Source organism: Hyposmocoma kahamanoa, unplaced genomic scaffold (assembly GCF_003589595.1).
Source record: "Hyposmocoma kahamanoa isolate Upper Pololo Valley unplaced genomic scaffold, ASM358959v1 100021, whole genome shotgun sequence".
NCBI lineage: Eukaryota > Metazoa > Arthropoda > Insecta > Lepidoptera > Cosmopterigidae > Hyposmocoma > Hyposmocoma kahamanoa.
The window spans coordinates 1,550,995-1,565,665 of record NW_020653200.1 but is presented as its reverse complement, the minus strand read 5'-3'; the positions used below and the strand labels follow the sequence as shown (position 1 = coordinate 1,565,665).

General features: G+C 35.9%; 1 protein-coding gene across 1 annotated transcript; it reads right to left on the bottom strand.

Annotated features, from left to right (window-relative positions):
• Positions 1 to 2,007: 2,007 nt before the first annotated feature.
• Positions 2,008 to 14,442, bottom strand: LOC113240186 (protein ABHD16A). Its single transcript, XM_026477432.1, has 10 exons — positions 14,428 to 14,442; positions 13,508 to 13,594; positions 12,704 to 12,757; positions 8,441 to 8,748; positions 7,857 to 8,017; positions 7,484 to 7,737; positions 7,182 to 7,343; positions 6,040 to 6,224; positions 3,827 to 4,019; positions 2,008 to 2,793 (listed from the first exon to the last, which is right to left on the bottom strand). Exons 1-10 carry the CDS (start codon positions 14,440 to 14,442, stop codon positions 2,692 to 2,694), a joined length of 1,521 nt encoding a protein of 506 aa, XP_026333217.1. The 3' UTR covers positions 2,008 to 2,691.
• Positions 14,443 to 14,671: the final 229 nt, after the last annotated feature.

Genomic DNA, 14,671 nt, shown 5'->3' with positions numbered 1-14,671 from the left:
TGAACAGTAAAATAAAATATTATTAGGCGTTGTAAGTAGATTACGTTTGTGATTATATTGTGTAATAAGTGTATAATATGTATAGATAACGTAGAGGGTTCTGTACCTACTGAATAATGGATGAGTTAATAGTGGCTTTTGTAAGCCAAGTAGTGGAAGAAGGAGCTCGTGCTGCGAACACATCGCGACGTTATACCACTTGCAACATGATTCACTAAAAAACATATAGATATTTCCGGACAGCGTGCGAGAATTGATATTTTGAAATCAATCGATATTTTTCATTAGACTTTCATGTCAATCGAAAAAAGTAAAAATAGACATAAATAAAAAAATATGAGAATCAGGCCCCAGGCGCGAGCACGATTTCGCGACGGAATACTTCGACATGCTTAAGAATGCCGTGCCATACCTAGGGATACTGCGGTATAATGCAAACGCACTCCGACGAGTGCCCTTGCATGTAGGAATGCCGAAGGTTCCCCTGCCAGCCATCTCGTCAATGGGCGCCAGGCCTTAGGTGTACAGGAGCCATTATTATAATAGACAATAATACGACCATAATATACCTAAATACTTTTTTCATCACACTTGCCCGTAAACAGTGTCATGATATGCAAAGCCTTAAATTATGCACACGGTATTTTTGATTATATTGCCGCCCTATGGATTTTTTACGTCATAATTAAGCAAAACGTTTTTTGCTCGAAAAGTCTAAACGTATATTTCGCATAAACTTAAAGTATAAAAAAAAACTAAACATTTGGAATTTAACTATATTTTACTAATATTTTGTGAATTCTGCAGTATTTTTAGAATTTGGAAATAATTGATTTTATATCTAATACATTGTGGCAGCTTGCGTCTGTGCCTTTTATAACATTTTACGAGTAGATAATAATCTATGGAAGAACAGCTGGCAATCTTTAAAAAAAGAAACAAAAAGCTCAGCATTTGCAAATCCGTAAATGTTACGTTGTGAAGCGATATCTATTCATACAAGAAATAAATTATCGTTGTATCTATTTCCTCGCAAATGTGATGAAATACATTGTATGTAACGTTACAATCCTCGACTCATTAAAGCCCTCAGCCTTCCTAACAAACCCTCGTTAGTAATTTCTTATTTAGCGCCCTTAATACACAACGTACTATTAAGTAACACCAATACTACTTTCGCTTCTCACCACGTATAAATATCGTATTTTACAAAAATGCAACAGTTTTTATACCTGTAGAATTACGTGAGCTAGTCGATACAATACACGAAATTACAATCAAAATGTGTTTTAGTGAAATGTGTGTTTTCTTTGATTAAAACAAGTACAGCCTGCTGCAATCGCACAGAGCGCATGAATAACTCAGGTCTGACTAGTATGTTAAGTTCTTCCAGTGTGAGGTTTCCCTTGTGGAGCCTCGTCTTAAGAAAGTTTGCACACAGACAACACTTTGAAATTTGATGGAACTCTCTACTCTACTACTACTCTCGTTCTCCGTCCATCAAATACTGTCAAATAAGTAAGACTCGTTTATTATAATTATTAATACAAATATCGTACACTTAGAAAAAATTCCTTCGATCCGGCCGGACTCGAACCGACGTCTTCTAGCAAATCGTGTTACTAACGAACGAACCAGCGGACCTCACGAATTTCTCCATGTACTTGTTGTCGTATCTTTGTATTTGGTTTTTCAACGACTTTTTTTAACGGCTGGGTCGAAGGAATTCTTTCTAAGTGTTCGATCTTTGTATTAATAATTATAACAAACTAGTGAAGCATTTTCACATAAAAAAATTGAATATCAATTCAATAAAAATTTAAATAATACTTGACCAAATTATAACCTAACTTCCGGCTAAAAAAACCGACCTCAAAAGTCATTCATCCACTAGTTTACCACAATCAGAGGTGGAATATTTTCTTCAAATTAAAATGGGACCACTTCTGAGGTACCCTCTTTCCAACAAAAAAGAATCATCAATATCGGTTTACAAAAGGCGGAGTTATCGCGTAACGTACGTACAAAAAAAAACATACAGACGAATTGAGAACTTCCTCCTTTTTAAAGTCGGTTAAAAAGATGCAATGAAGCAAATGAAGCTTCATATTTGACATCGTCTTTTCGTCCAGTGTTACTTATTTCATAGTAATTTGTTTCGGACGGACGTCGGCGTCGGACGGCGAACGAGAGTACAGGGCCTGATCACGGTCTCAGACATACATTATTTGGGTAAGTTTTAGAAAACGAGGCACAGCCAAGAGCCCGTCAAGCTTGACATTTTGTACTTTGAACGGTCCTTATTGTAAGCGGCACAGAGTTGGATTTAAAACTTAAGCGTCAAGCTTGACGCGCTCTTGACCCAGTACCTTTCTTAAGTTTAAATCAAGTATGTTTATATACGGTGTACGGGTCTTTGTTGCACAAGAAAGTTCAGTCGAGGTCAAAGTCGACCTTGAGTTGATCGTTTAAGTACCTTATGTTGGAGTCCCAAATATGTGTGTCGGAGTAATGGAGCCTTCCAATTGCTTTTTTGCTAACTTAGCAAAAAAGTAATGAAAGTTTATGTCTCCTTGTGATCATTGGCGCGCTGTAGAATTTGTAAAACTAACATTTCACGCGGTTAATACAAATTTTAACTCTGTAAAATCATTACAATTCACATTGGGAGTAAAACCTTGTATACCGACTTTAATTTCTATTGTTGGTGATGTTATGCACGATCGAGTCGAATACATTTTCAGGCAGTGGCGTGCAGTGCGTCGACTTGTAGTCCCGCATGTACTTTGAAATCTGAAAAGTTACAAAAATCCCAATACAGAATACTAAAAAACCGACCTCAACGGTCATTCATCCCCTAGTTTGCTACCCTTAGCGGTGGAATATTTTATTGAAATTTAAATAGGACCAATACTGAGGTACCCTCTTTCCAACAAAAAATAAATCATCAAAATCGGTACCCAAATGCCGCAGGAGTTATCTCGTAACATTCATAAAAAAAAACAGTCTAATTGATAACCTCCTCCTTTTTTTGAAGTCAGTTAAAAAATATGAATGATAAATATGAATATTTTTCTTCACTTTATTTACATTTTCATTTTCGCAAAATTTACTTTTTGAAATTGGTCACTTTATTATTGAAGATGCAAAATATACAAAAAGCCTATGAATTCTTTATTATATAGAATTCTAAGAAATTCTTTATTCAGGCATAGACTCACATAAATTCTAGAAACATTTTCGCTTAAAGTAGACTAGTATTTATACATCATAGCACTATAAAAACTATTTATTTAATATACATAAAAACAGGAGGACACATAGTTAGAATTGAACAATCAACCCTGCCTGTAATCATGTTCGGGATGCCGTTGGGACTACTTCTGACACGAGTCATAAGCGATACTATTTTTTTAAATGGCGTTTTTTTGGCGCAGACGACGCGTAGTCACGCGGCGCCATATGCATAGGCTCTAATATCAATTGTATTGTATAATCGTAATGATAAAACTAGATGAGATTTTCGTCGCGAAATTCTGGTAGTAGACCTTCTATCTTCTCCTGTCCTTAGTCTGTCTAAAACATAGTTTCTCAACGTCCTTACCGCCCCCTAGTGGGGCGGTAGAGGCCTGGGAAACTACCGCATTTGAAAAAAAAAAAAATCTATATAAACTACACCACATACGTGTTAATTTAAAAAAAAAAAACACATGTTTTCAATAATTTTTTGTGGTGGTGGACGTTGCAATTTTTTTATCTTACCTAAGTGCGCGGTGATCCAAAAAGTTTGGGAACTTATGGTCTAAAAGGAGATAGATCAATTTACCAGTAGCAAGGAGGTCCGATCGGTGTTTGAAATATCGCTGCGAGCCAATGCAGCGCGTTGCGACTCCAGCAGCCCGATGTATCTGTTGACAGCGACTACGCTATCGTTGGACGCGGTTAACGCTTCGGGATGCCGCACTTCGAGAAGCCGCAGGAGCAAATGGTTACCGCGGTTTGATGATAGCAACCCCGGTCTGGAATATTTTAATCATAATTATATATAACGGATAAAAAAGCAATTCATAAGTTTCAAAATACGAAAGTAAATACGTAAATATAAAATTCGAAATTATTGTGTGTATAACGTGCAATAGGATCGAAGATAGTGATTTGACATAAGCATTTGTGGATACGTTACGGGATAATATTATTTGATCTTCAAAGATGTCTATTGTAAATGTGCACTTTTTAAAATAAACTAGATTTTTTTTATGTTTGATAGAAAATGTGGGCGACAGCACCATTCTTTTTGTATTATTTTAAATTACATTGTCTTTGTTCAACCGTTTTTTTTTCTCCAGAAGAAAAAAGACGGTTGAACATCATACTTCAATATTTTAATAGACTATGTAATAAAAATAGTACAAAAAAGATGGTCCTATCGTGCACGTCTACATATCAAACATAAAAAAATATCGTTTATATAAAAAAGTGCATTATATGTCTATTAATTGTTCCGTCTATATTAGTCGATCTACGGATAAATTATAAATGTACTACATTCAAGGTAACACTATCATTATATTTAAGCATATTAAATTAATACTTGGTATTCAAAAATAATCTTTGATCCCCTTTTTTATTATTGGCCATTTCTTTTAATGATTGATGCATTTATAATGATAACTGACATTTATTACCAGTCTATCTTTTAATATTGATCTCCTAATAGAAATTGGTTGCGCCCTCCATTAAGTAGGTTAAGTTATTATGTGAAAAAGTAGCCAGAAGCCAATTTGCTTGCGTTTCCGAACATGTTGTACACGAATACTTTATTATAATTAATATAATATTAGTATTCAAATGTAATCAACATTTACTTATATAGGTTTTAACACTTTCGTGGTTATTCACTAAATGATTATCACTAGTATCAGGTTCGACGGGTTGAGTCAACCCGTGACCCTGGAGCCTGCAACCGTTCCGAAATATCGGGAAAATAAAAAGAAGTCATACCGTGGTAAGAAACCTGATACTAGTGATAATACCTTAACATTTACTTAGTTTTAAAAATAGGTACCTGAATTTTATTTTTAATGCTCATTTGTCCTAGTTTTGAGGCGCAACATAGAACTATCAAAGTTAATATAATACAAATCTAACATTTTTTGCGTGGCTCAGAACAGATTAAAATATCGACTGATTTAATTTATTTTATGTCTCAGAGAAAGAGGATCAATCATTAAAAAACATGGCCGTTAGATTTTTTTGCCCGCTGCGCTGCTTTTGCAAATTTAAAATGATCATTTAAATACATGCCACACCTTACTCCGAAACGTCAAATAACAGCTATCGTATCAAATTTTGACTTTACTTTCATCGTAAAACTGACATTTGTGCAGTACGCATGAGCTTCGTTGCGGACGCAGTCACGTAGTATAGTATTTATCTATTATATCGTGGTAGACCTCCTGTTGTTTAGCCATCGAGACAGGTCAATCGCGCGAGACTATTGCTGCATGAAAGCAGAGAAAATGCGACTACACAGCGTTGTATGTATTCTATTATACAATAGTGCACTTGGTGCTATTGAAATAATATAAATTATTTCATAACTCAAAAACAACTACAGCTTTTTCCAGTTTGCAGTGACGGCGATTCAAGGAATTAGCTAGCGCCGGCGCTGCCAGAAATTATCCGAAAATAGGATTATGTATACAAAGACCGAACACTTAGAAAAAAATTCTTCGATCTTGTTGGATTCGAACCAGCATCTTCTAGGAAACCGTGCTAGACGCTATGCCAGCTAATCCACAGAAAGAAACAACGAATCTTGCGAATTTGTCGACGTGCAGATCTTTGTTTTTGGTTCTTAACGACTTTTTTGTCGTAGTGCTATCTGTGAGAAATCTATTTTGTTACTCAGCTAGCTATCAGTTACCATAAATAAATAAAGTTAAAAAACATTTTAAATGCATATATTTTACATTTACAGTAGTTTTCAGTAATAAAAAATACTTTTAAGTAAAAGATATTCGGTCTTCAGTTTCTCACCTGATACAGATTATCTCATCCTCAGTCCTACGCACGAGTTGTATGGGTCCTTCATATTCCGACAGAAGCTCCGCCACGTTCAGGTCCACGTACGAACGCACCACCTCCTTAACCAGCAGCGACCAAGAAGACGGCATCTGATTCTCCGCCAGCGGTAGCAGATCGTCGAACGTCGCGTCCAACACCTGTCGTCAAAATATTGGTATATTCATATTTGCGGAATATTTTACTTTGAAACTTGACATCAATTTCAACACTAAAGTGCAGTTTAGTAGGTGAAAAGGGCCATTACCTATTTTGTTTTAATCTAACACTTGATTTTCTCTTCGTTTTTCTTTAAATTCAATATTTATAATATTTTAGTAGCAGTAGAACTCCTTGTCAAAGAGTTCGTCGAAGGTGTATTGCCAACTATTTCTGCCGCCAACCACAAACGTCAGCATTAATGTGTTCTGTTCCGTGCTTTTGAAAGGTAATGGTGCCGGTGAAATTATAGGCACATGGGACTTGACAACTTGTATCAGGGTGAAGGGCGTAGTGGCTGAGCCCCTAAGATCTTTGTGATTTAAAGCTCTGAGTGGCACTGCAACTGTTATGGACAGGCGTGACGCTTAACACCAGACGCACGACTTATTCGTTTCTCACTTGATGTCATAAAAAAGAATAAAAACGCTGCTAATAAATTTGATAATTCGCATTAAACTTCACACACTATTTAAACAAATAACAAATTTTAAAACAATAACCAGAAAAAGAAAAGCTATTTCGTCAGAGCAGAAGAATTCATATTACAGGCTCATGTCATATGGGTCACGGAAGGAGAGTACTTTAAATATTGTAGGCTACAATGCTTCATCAAATTAAGGTACTATATACTATGTTACTTAGGAGGAATTAAACTTTAAAATTGACCCTTTCGATCGGCATCATAAAATACAGGATTTTTTTTCACATTTTGCCGATTCCTAGATGAGGTAAGCAGATTTTTAAGTATTTCAATGCAATATCACTTACTTTAAAAAAATAAAATAACATTCAAACAAAAAATCTATAATGTTTAAAGGACTTTTTCTCCATGTCCGATAGCCGTGGCATGACCTGTATATTCTAGACTCGTGGTATTAAGTAGTAACAATGCTTACCAGGGCTTTCACAGGGTAGTTGACAGCGGCCCATGCGGCGGTGTACCCTCCGATGCTCCAGCCGAACATGATGATGTCCTCAGGCTCGAACTTCAGTTCGTTAATAGCAAACTGCATCACCGCGTCTATTGCGTTTTTCTCTTGCTCCGGGTATGGAAGACCCTGTACAGACCATATACAGACACGTCTTTGTATAAAGCCACAAGTCAGAAAATCTTTAAAAACAAAATCTAAACACGATGGAAGAATGAAACAAAAGGCAGCTACAAATATTTTTGTTGATATATTAATGATATACTTACAGTGCTTCCAGCAAAACCGGGGTGGTTCCAACCCAAAGCTGAATAGCCAGCTTTTACTGGTGTAGTCATTATTCCTATTTCATAAAAGCCGGAGTTCCCCTCACAACAAACCACCAGTGTATTTCCCTTGGTGGATAATTTTCTATTGTCTATGAACATGGTATCTAAAAAGTTGCCCTCGGCAGTCTTCAGTTTTGAACGCTTCCCGTCATATGATTCCACCAGATGAGCTCTTCCTTGAAACAATGCATCCCCTAGACACAATGGGTTTATTATAAAATTGCTTAAATTATTCCACATGAACGTCCTATTAACAGAAACAAAAATTTGCTACTTTACTGAAGTGTTGAACATTGCAAACATTGTTACGTACAAAACAAGGTGTGGATGAGTCCTAACGATCCAGGGTAAATGAGTCGCAGAGCGAAGGTGTGTGTGGCGACGTATGCCAACACTTGAATAAAAGTGCGTTGGTACATTGGCAGTTCGACATTCGCGCAGTTGTTGAAAGGGTGGCCTTGCAGCCACGATGATCTGAAAACCATTGGTTCTTCAAACTTACAATTTTGAAATTAAAATTTTGCAGTAGTGTCAAGTAGATTTTGGACTTTAAATATACAGCATAATTACACTTATAGTCACAATACTGTTGTAGATAATCTCTGTACAGAGTACTAAAGAAACCGACCTCAAGTCATTCATCCCTTAGTTTGCCACCCTTAGACGTGAAATTTTATTTAATTTAAATGGGACTATTACTGAGGCACCCTCATTCCAACAAAAAGAATCATCAAAATCAGTTCACAGATGTTAGCGCGTTACATACATACAAAAAAAAAGGCGAATTGAGAGCCTCCTCCTTTTTTGAAGTCGGTAAAGAGGAGTAAAGTGGAGATTTAAATAATAAGCAATTAAAATAGTTAACAAATATATCTTAAATATAATACTCGAACTTACTTTAATTTAGGAGGAACAGCGTAAGTGACAGGCCAAGCTCTAAATTCGAAGTCATAATTCCTTATATTAGATAAATAGGTGGTGTGATCTGCTGTTGTATTTGTCAATGCTTTCATAAATGCAACATATTTAGGATTTGACGCTCGCCCAAGGCCTCTCATTATAAACGATATGGCCAAAATGCATCCAACTCCTCCAAAGAATCTTGCTAAACCTTTACACTCATCGATGGAAAAAAATCCTCGTTTGTATATGTACATGCATATGAAAGGTGATGTGTAGAGTCCGATGTTCAGGATTGTACTTGCCTGGAGTGACAGATGACGATATTATAGCATGTAGTACATAAAGACACAAAATTAGTTTTAGAGTAAGAGGACATAGATAATCATTCCTTGGGCTTTACTGTATAGTTCAATCAATTAAACTACAATGAATTGTTGCACTGGCATCTAAGCAATGTTGCATGTATTTTTCTATTATTATTAATGTTAGGATGTTGTCAGGTGCCAAAACGTATTCATCTTCGCAAATGCACAAATAGTTTAATCACGTCCCATCTGTCCCTTTGCACCAATATAGAAGAACTGAATAGTTCTTCTATATTGGTGCAAAGGGACACAACATGAATATGTTTGTTTTCAAACTATTTATTATACTCATACTAGGGAAACTTTGTATCGCGGGTGCCATGAACACACACATAGACAAATACAAATTACACCCAAACTCTCGAGAGAAATAAATGTAAGCCACACAAATACTTCTCCCGATCCGAGAATCGAACCTCGGACCTCTGCTAAAGCAGTCCAGCATGGTAACTGTTTGCTGTGGTGGCAGTTGAATGGATATAAAAGTATCTACAATATCCATATTAGATAAAACAAGCTATTGCTTGTAGCTTATTAAGAAAATGTTTACTTTGGTGAAAGGTTAGTTATCAATTGCATTTTTTACATGTTATCACTAGAATTACTTGAAAATCCAAGTTCAGCTTCCTATTTTAGGTCTACAGTTTTGTCCTACAATGCAGTAAAATTATTTCCGGCAATCCGGAATTCAAAAAAAGTAATTAATTAATATTTGGTGGTTTTTACCACTGTATGTCACTCTTTGTATGTATTTATTTATTCCGATCACTGATTATTATTATTCTATGAAATGATATCGCCAAAAAAACGAAATTCAGCTGCCTTTTTCTACGAGAAGTCAATAAAATTGTGTTGTTTAGGAATGAGACAAAATTGGGAACGTTAAAAATTGTGCGATTTTTTTTTTAACTTCTTTCTGGGTAACTGGGATAGTATGGGGAAATTCAAAACCAAAAACGACATAGGGTAACTGTTTTAGGGACAAAAAGACCTATTGGTTCCTAAGTATATAATTTCCCCTTACCATGTTTTGTGTCTAAAAAGTGTTTAATTATTTTATGTTTTTAATACTGCTCCTACAAGAACAAAAGTAAATTACACAATGTCTATAAGGGTGATATCTTTATAAAAGTAATACTTGTTGCTATGTTGGTACTTGGTACTTGGTGCAACGGGTTGGTATCCGCAACTCGACGACAAAGCGCCTATTTTGCGTGTGGTTATTGTTATTGCTATGTTATCGCCATATTGATTATTATTTTGGCCTTTGGGTTCCTTATTAATAATCAAGTAAAACCAAATGTATATTAAGTTTTCTGTAATTGAGAAAAATTAATCCATTTTGCCAGTAATGTATGGTCCCATTTCAATATGCTTATTTTTTCTTTGTTGGTTTTGAACAATGTACGCGCATCCAATGGTGAAGTGTGTGGGATTGCATTGTTTATTACTTTTGGTAATTCATTTAATGCTAAATGTGGAATATTGAACTTTACAGCCCAATTCTTGATATTGTCACTAAAGTCATACTTTCTCACCTCATCATTAATACACTCATCTATATCACTATCGCTATAAATTTTCTCTTCCCCACACACCGTGCTTAAATAATTTTGTATAGAACCACCAACTCCTTCGCTAGTGATGGTTGGTAATGGTTAGTGGATAACGTCACAGAAGAAGTGGCGTATGGCGAAGTGGAAACCTTTCTCCAAAAACTGCCACTTCTCTTAAATCTCTTCCATTCTTGCAAATCCGTTTTTTTTACAGGAAAAGGCGTAGATATCCCAACCACGCATTGCACTGCAATGGGCTGACTTAGATATGTAAATTACAGTTATATAACACTCTTAAGAATTATACTCTTCTTATTACTGCATTAGGGATAATGAATCGCTTAAATTCTTATAAAACATATATATATGTATAGCTAACAAGTATTTATTTACTATGTAAATGTTTCTTAAAAGATTTATAATCTTATTTTTACCTTGTCCATCTCTATTATAAGAATAATTACTCTTCACGAAGACCTTTAATAGGGGTTAAAGTATGAAATTGCCGATTTGTACTGAAAATCTAAATTGTTTATTTTTTAAATTTTTAACAAATTTATTTAATCAAAATAGTTGCCATTATTATCTATACATTGCTGCCATCTAATGGGAAGGTTATTAATGCCTTTGCGATAGAACTCCGACGATCTAGACTGCACAAACTGTGTGAAAGCATTTTGTACTGCCTCCTGGGAAGAAAACTTCTTGTCACGTAGATAATTGTCCAAATCACGAAAAAAATGGTAGTCCGTTGGAGCAAGGTCTGGTGAATACGGAGGATGACGAATGGTTTCTAACTGCAGTTCCTGAAGGGTCAAAATGGTTTCTCGTGCTGTGTGAGGTCTCGCGTTGTCGTGGAGCAATAATGGTGAAGATCGATTCATGAGTCGGGGCTGTTTTACTGCTAGTTTTGTCAACATGGTTCGGAGTTCGGCACAATAAACATCTGCCGTTATTGCTTGACCAGATCGGAGAAAACTATAGTGAATAACACCATGCTGAGACCACCATGCTGAGACCACCAAACAGTTACCATTACCTTTTTATTGGTAAGTTTTGCTTTAGGACACTGTTGTGGCATTTGACCTGGGGTCAGCCATTGCATTTTTCTTTTCCGGTTATCATAAAGAATCCACTTTTCATCACATGTTACAATTCGATCCAATATTCCTTCATTTCTGTACCGGTTCAACAAGGCAACACAAGTTTCAACACGCGTTTCTTTCTGCAGATCAGTCAAATCATGAGGCACCCATTTTTCGTATTTTTTTATTTTATTGATTTGACGCAAGTGAGTCAATATTGTGGGTAAGGTAACGTTAAGCCATGTCGCTAATTCCTGGGTAGTTTGACTAGGATCGGCTTCCACTATCTCTCTTAATTCATCGTTATTCACCTGTGTGGGCGGTCTTCCTCGTGGCTCGTTCTTTAAGTCGAAATTTCCATCACGAAAGCGTTTAAACCAAAATCGCACGGTGCGTTCATTAGTAGACCCCTCTCCAAACGCAGCATTGATATTGCGGGCTGTTTCTGCCGCGTTAGTTCCGCGTCGGAACTCGTATTCAAAAATCACTCGAATTTTCGCAGTATCCATCTTTCTTGTCTAAATTGAATAACAAAAACAATTGAAAGTCGATATTCAAATGTTTCAAATTAAAAAAAAAAAAAATCACAGAAACCATTTGAAAAAAGTTTCATTCGAAAACCTCAAACCATGAAGATTCTATGAAAATTCAAAGAACCTATTGCAATAAAACGGCAATTTCATACTTTAACCCCTAATATATAGCTTCAAATATTATATGGCAATTAAGCAATAACATTAACCTTTATAAGAAGAACACATTCTGAGGCTGTATTGTAGTCATATTATTTGGGTTTAATAACGTTTATACAGCCAAATTACAAGAATAAAAGCTGTGTAAGCTAAAACCTCTTATAAATAACTATTATAAGGTACATTGTGATAATGAATGCTTTTATAAAACAAGTACAAAATTTCTAGCCATAAAGCCCTAACATTATAAGGTTAATTTGCTAGTTGGGATGTACTATCTATAATGTTGAAGCCCTCACTGTCCAAAATAGTTTTAATGTACAGTACAAAATTTTGTTGACTGTTTTTTTAATGTCTTTTGATTATAATACAATATGATATAACCCTTAAACATCATTAGTTGACAAGAACATGCCTGCTCTGTGTGGCTGATATTGCCCGCTGTTGCCTGCATGCTGAAAGAACTGTTAAGATGGCATTAATGATGGCACCACCTTAAAAGTTCTACTACCTACTTAATTCATAATACACAATAATAATAATTTGCTTTGTTACTTACTGAAGAGATGACTCTATCTCCCCATTTCTCGAAGCCCTTCGCCTGGTACATACTCTGAAATTACAAAGAAATATTTACCTTATTCCTAAAGATATTAATTACAAGCTTCCAACGCTGTTGTCATTGTGGAAGTTAGCTATAAGAGTGTAGAGCCAAGCAACAGCTGCCCTTAACATTAATTTATCAACATAAGATTGTGTAGCAGATTTTGAAGTTGTGACAGGAAATATTTAGAAACTTTGTAGACTGTGTTCACGCTCCACTTTTTGCTGTGTGTGTGAGATAGAGAGATTCACGTGCACAACACACTTACACGATATCTACCAGGCTCCCATACTCATTATCCATAAAACAATAGGAAAAGAAAATATTTTGTAAGATGTGAAAATCTGGAGAATCTATAGCATTTTACAGGGCTCATGGACAGTCATTCGAGTTCAGCGATGGCCATGGGACCTGTAAGATGTGAAAATCTGGAGAATCTATAGCATTTTACAGGGCTCATGGACAGTCATTCGAGTTCAGCGATGGCCATGGGACCTGTAAAGGACCCGAAATGTTCGTCAGCCATGGCCTTGAGACCTGTAAAGGGCCCGAAACGTTGGTTTGTCGTCGAAAACCAGATATGGATTGGATAAAGTAGTTTCTTTTCTAATGAATAGCAATTGTGAAAATCTAAGAATCCACAATATTTGTGTTGTGTTCATTATTATACCTACAGTCACCATTACGTGTGGTTTGATAAAAGTCTACGTTCTCGTCTAAATGGTGGATATGGATTGATTTTTAAACCAAACTACTAACCTCACTAGGGCCATCCTTGTAAATCTTGTATAAACGCGGCGAGAACAAACACTGCCAAGTTAACTTCATCGTACTTAGCTTCAACCACTATAACGAAATATAATCACATAAGAGCAACAAAATCTATTTAAGTCTGCTTAAGAGTGGATCATACAACGACCGTGTTTATCACCCACCCAAATTTCAGCAATTAACGCCTATGGAAATTTTCAAATAGCCAACTTTGTTACTAGAAAATAAGCTCATAGAAACATGGTTGTGTTAATAGATTCGATAATTTCAGAATTCATTCGGCAAAACAATGGATAAAAATCAATTTTATCACAAGTTATGACTTTCTGCTGTTGTCCTGTCACCGTTCTTTATGTACCTGTCTCTCTCTAACAGTGAGTTGCAACAACTCTTTACACTATGGCTCAACTCAATCATACTCAAGTCCTTGCCATTAGGGTCGTATTTCCAGTGCTTGAAATCCTACTCAAGTCCTGACTTGAGCATTGAGTAGAGTTCTGGAAAACGACACATAATCTTTTACTTTACAAAAGATAAAATACATCATGTTAGCCTGATGTTTATGAAGTAAATTATTTTACGCAGGCATTATCTCCTAGAATAGCAGATTTATTATTATTTCCTAGAATAGAATAGCAAAAATTCAAAGAGAATGTGTAATTTCACAGACATTATATCTAAATGGACGCCACAACTATACCTACATACCTCGCGTGCCCGCCCAATGTAAGCTATAACCGCTAAGGGTTGTATTCCAGAACTCTACTCAATGCTCAAGTCAGGACTTGAGTACGATTAAAAGCTCTAGAAATCATACTTAAGTCCTTGCCATTAGAGTCGTATTTCCAGTGCTTGAAATCATACTCAACACAGGACTTGAGTATGATTTAAAGCACTAGAAATCATACTCGAGTCCTTGCCATGGTAACTCAGTACAAACGTAGTAGCGCAGTTTATATATATTTATAAGTTTTATAATATCAAGTGACGGGACGAGCAAGTCGCGCACCCTGGTACGGATGCGCAGACATTCGCATAATAAATTGAAAGGTACATGAGACGACCAGTGTTGGGCAAAATTTAATTGTTCTGGCAATTAAAGATTGACAATTGATTAATTGTTAATTGCGAAACAGCAATTAACAATACGCA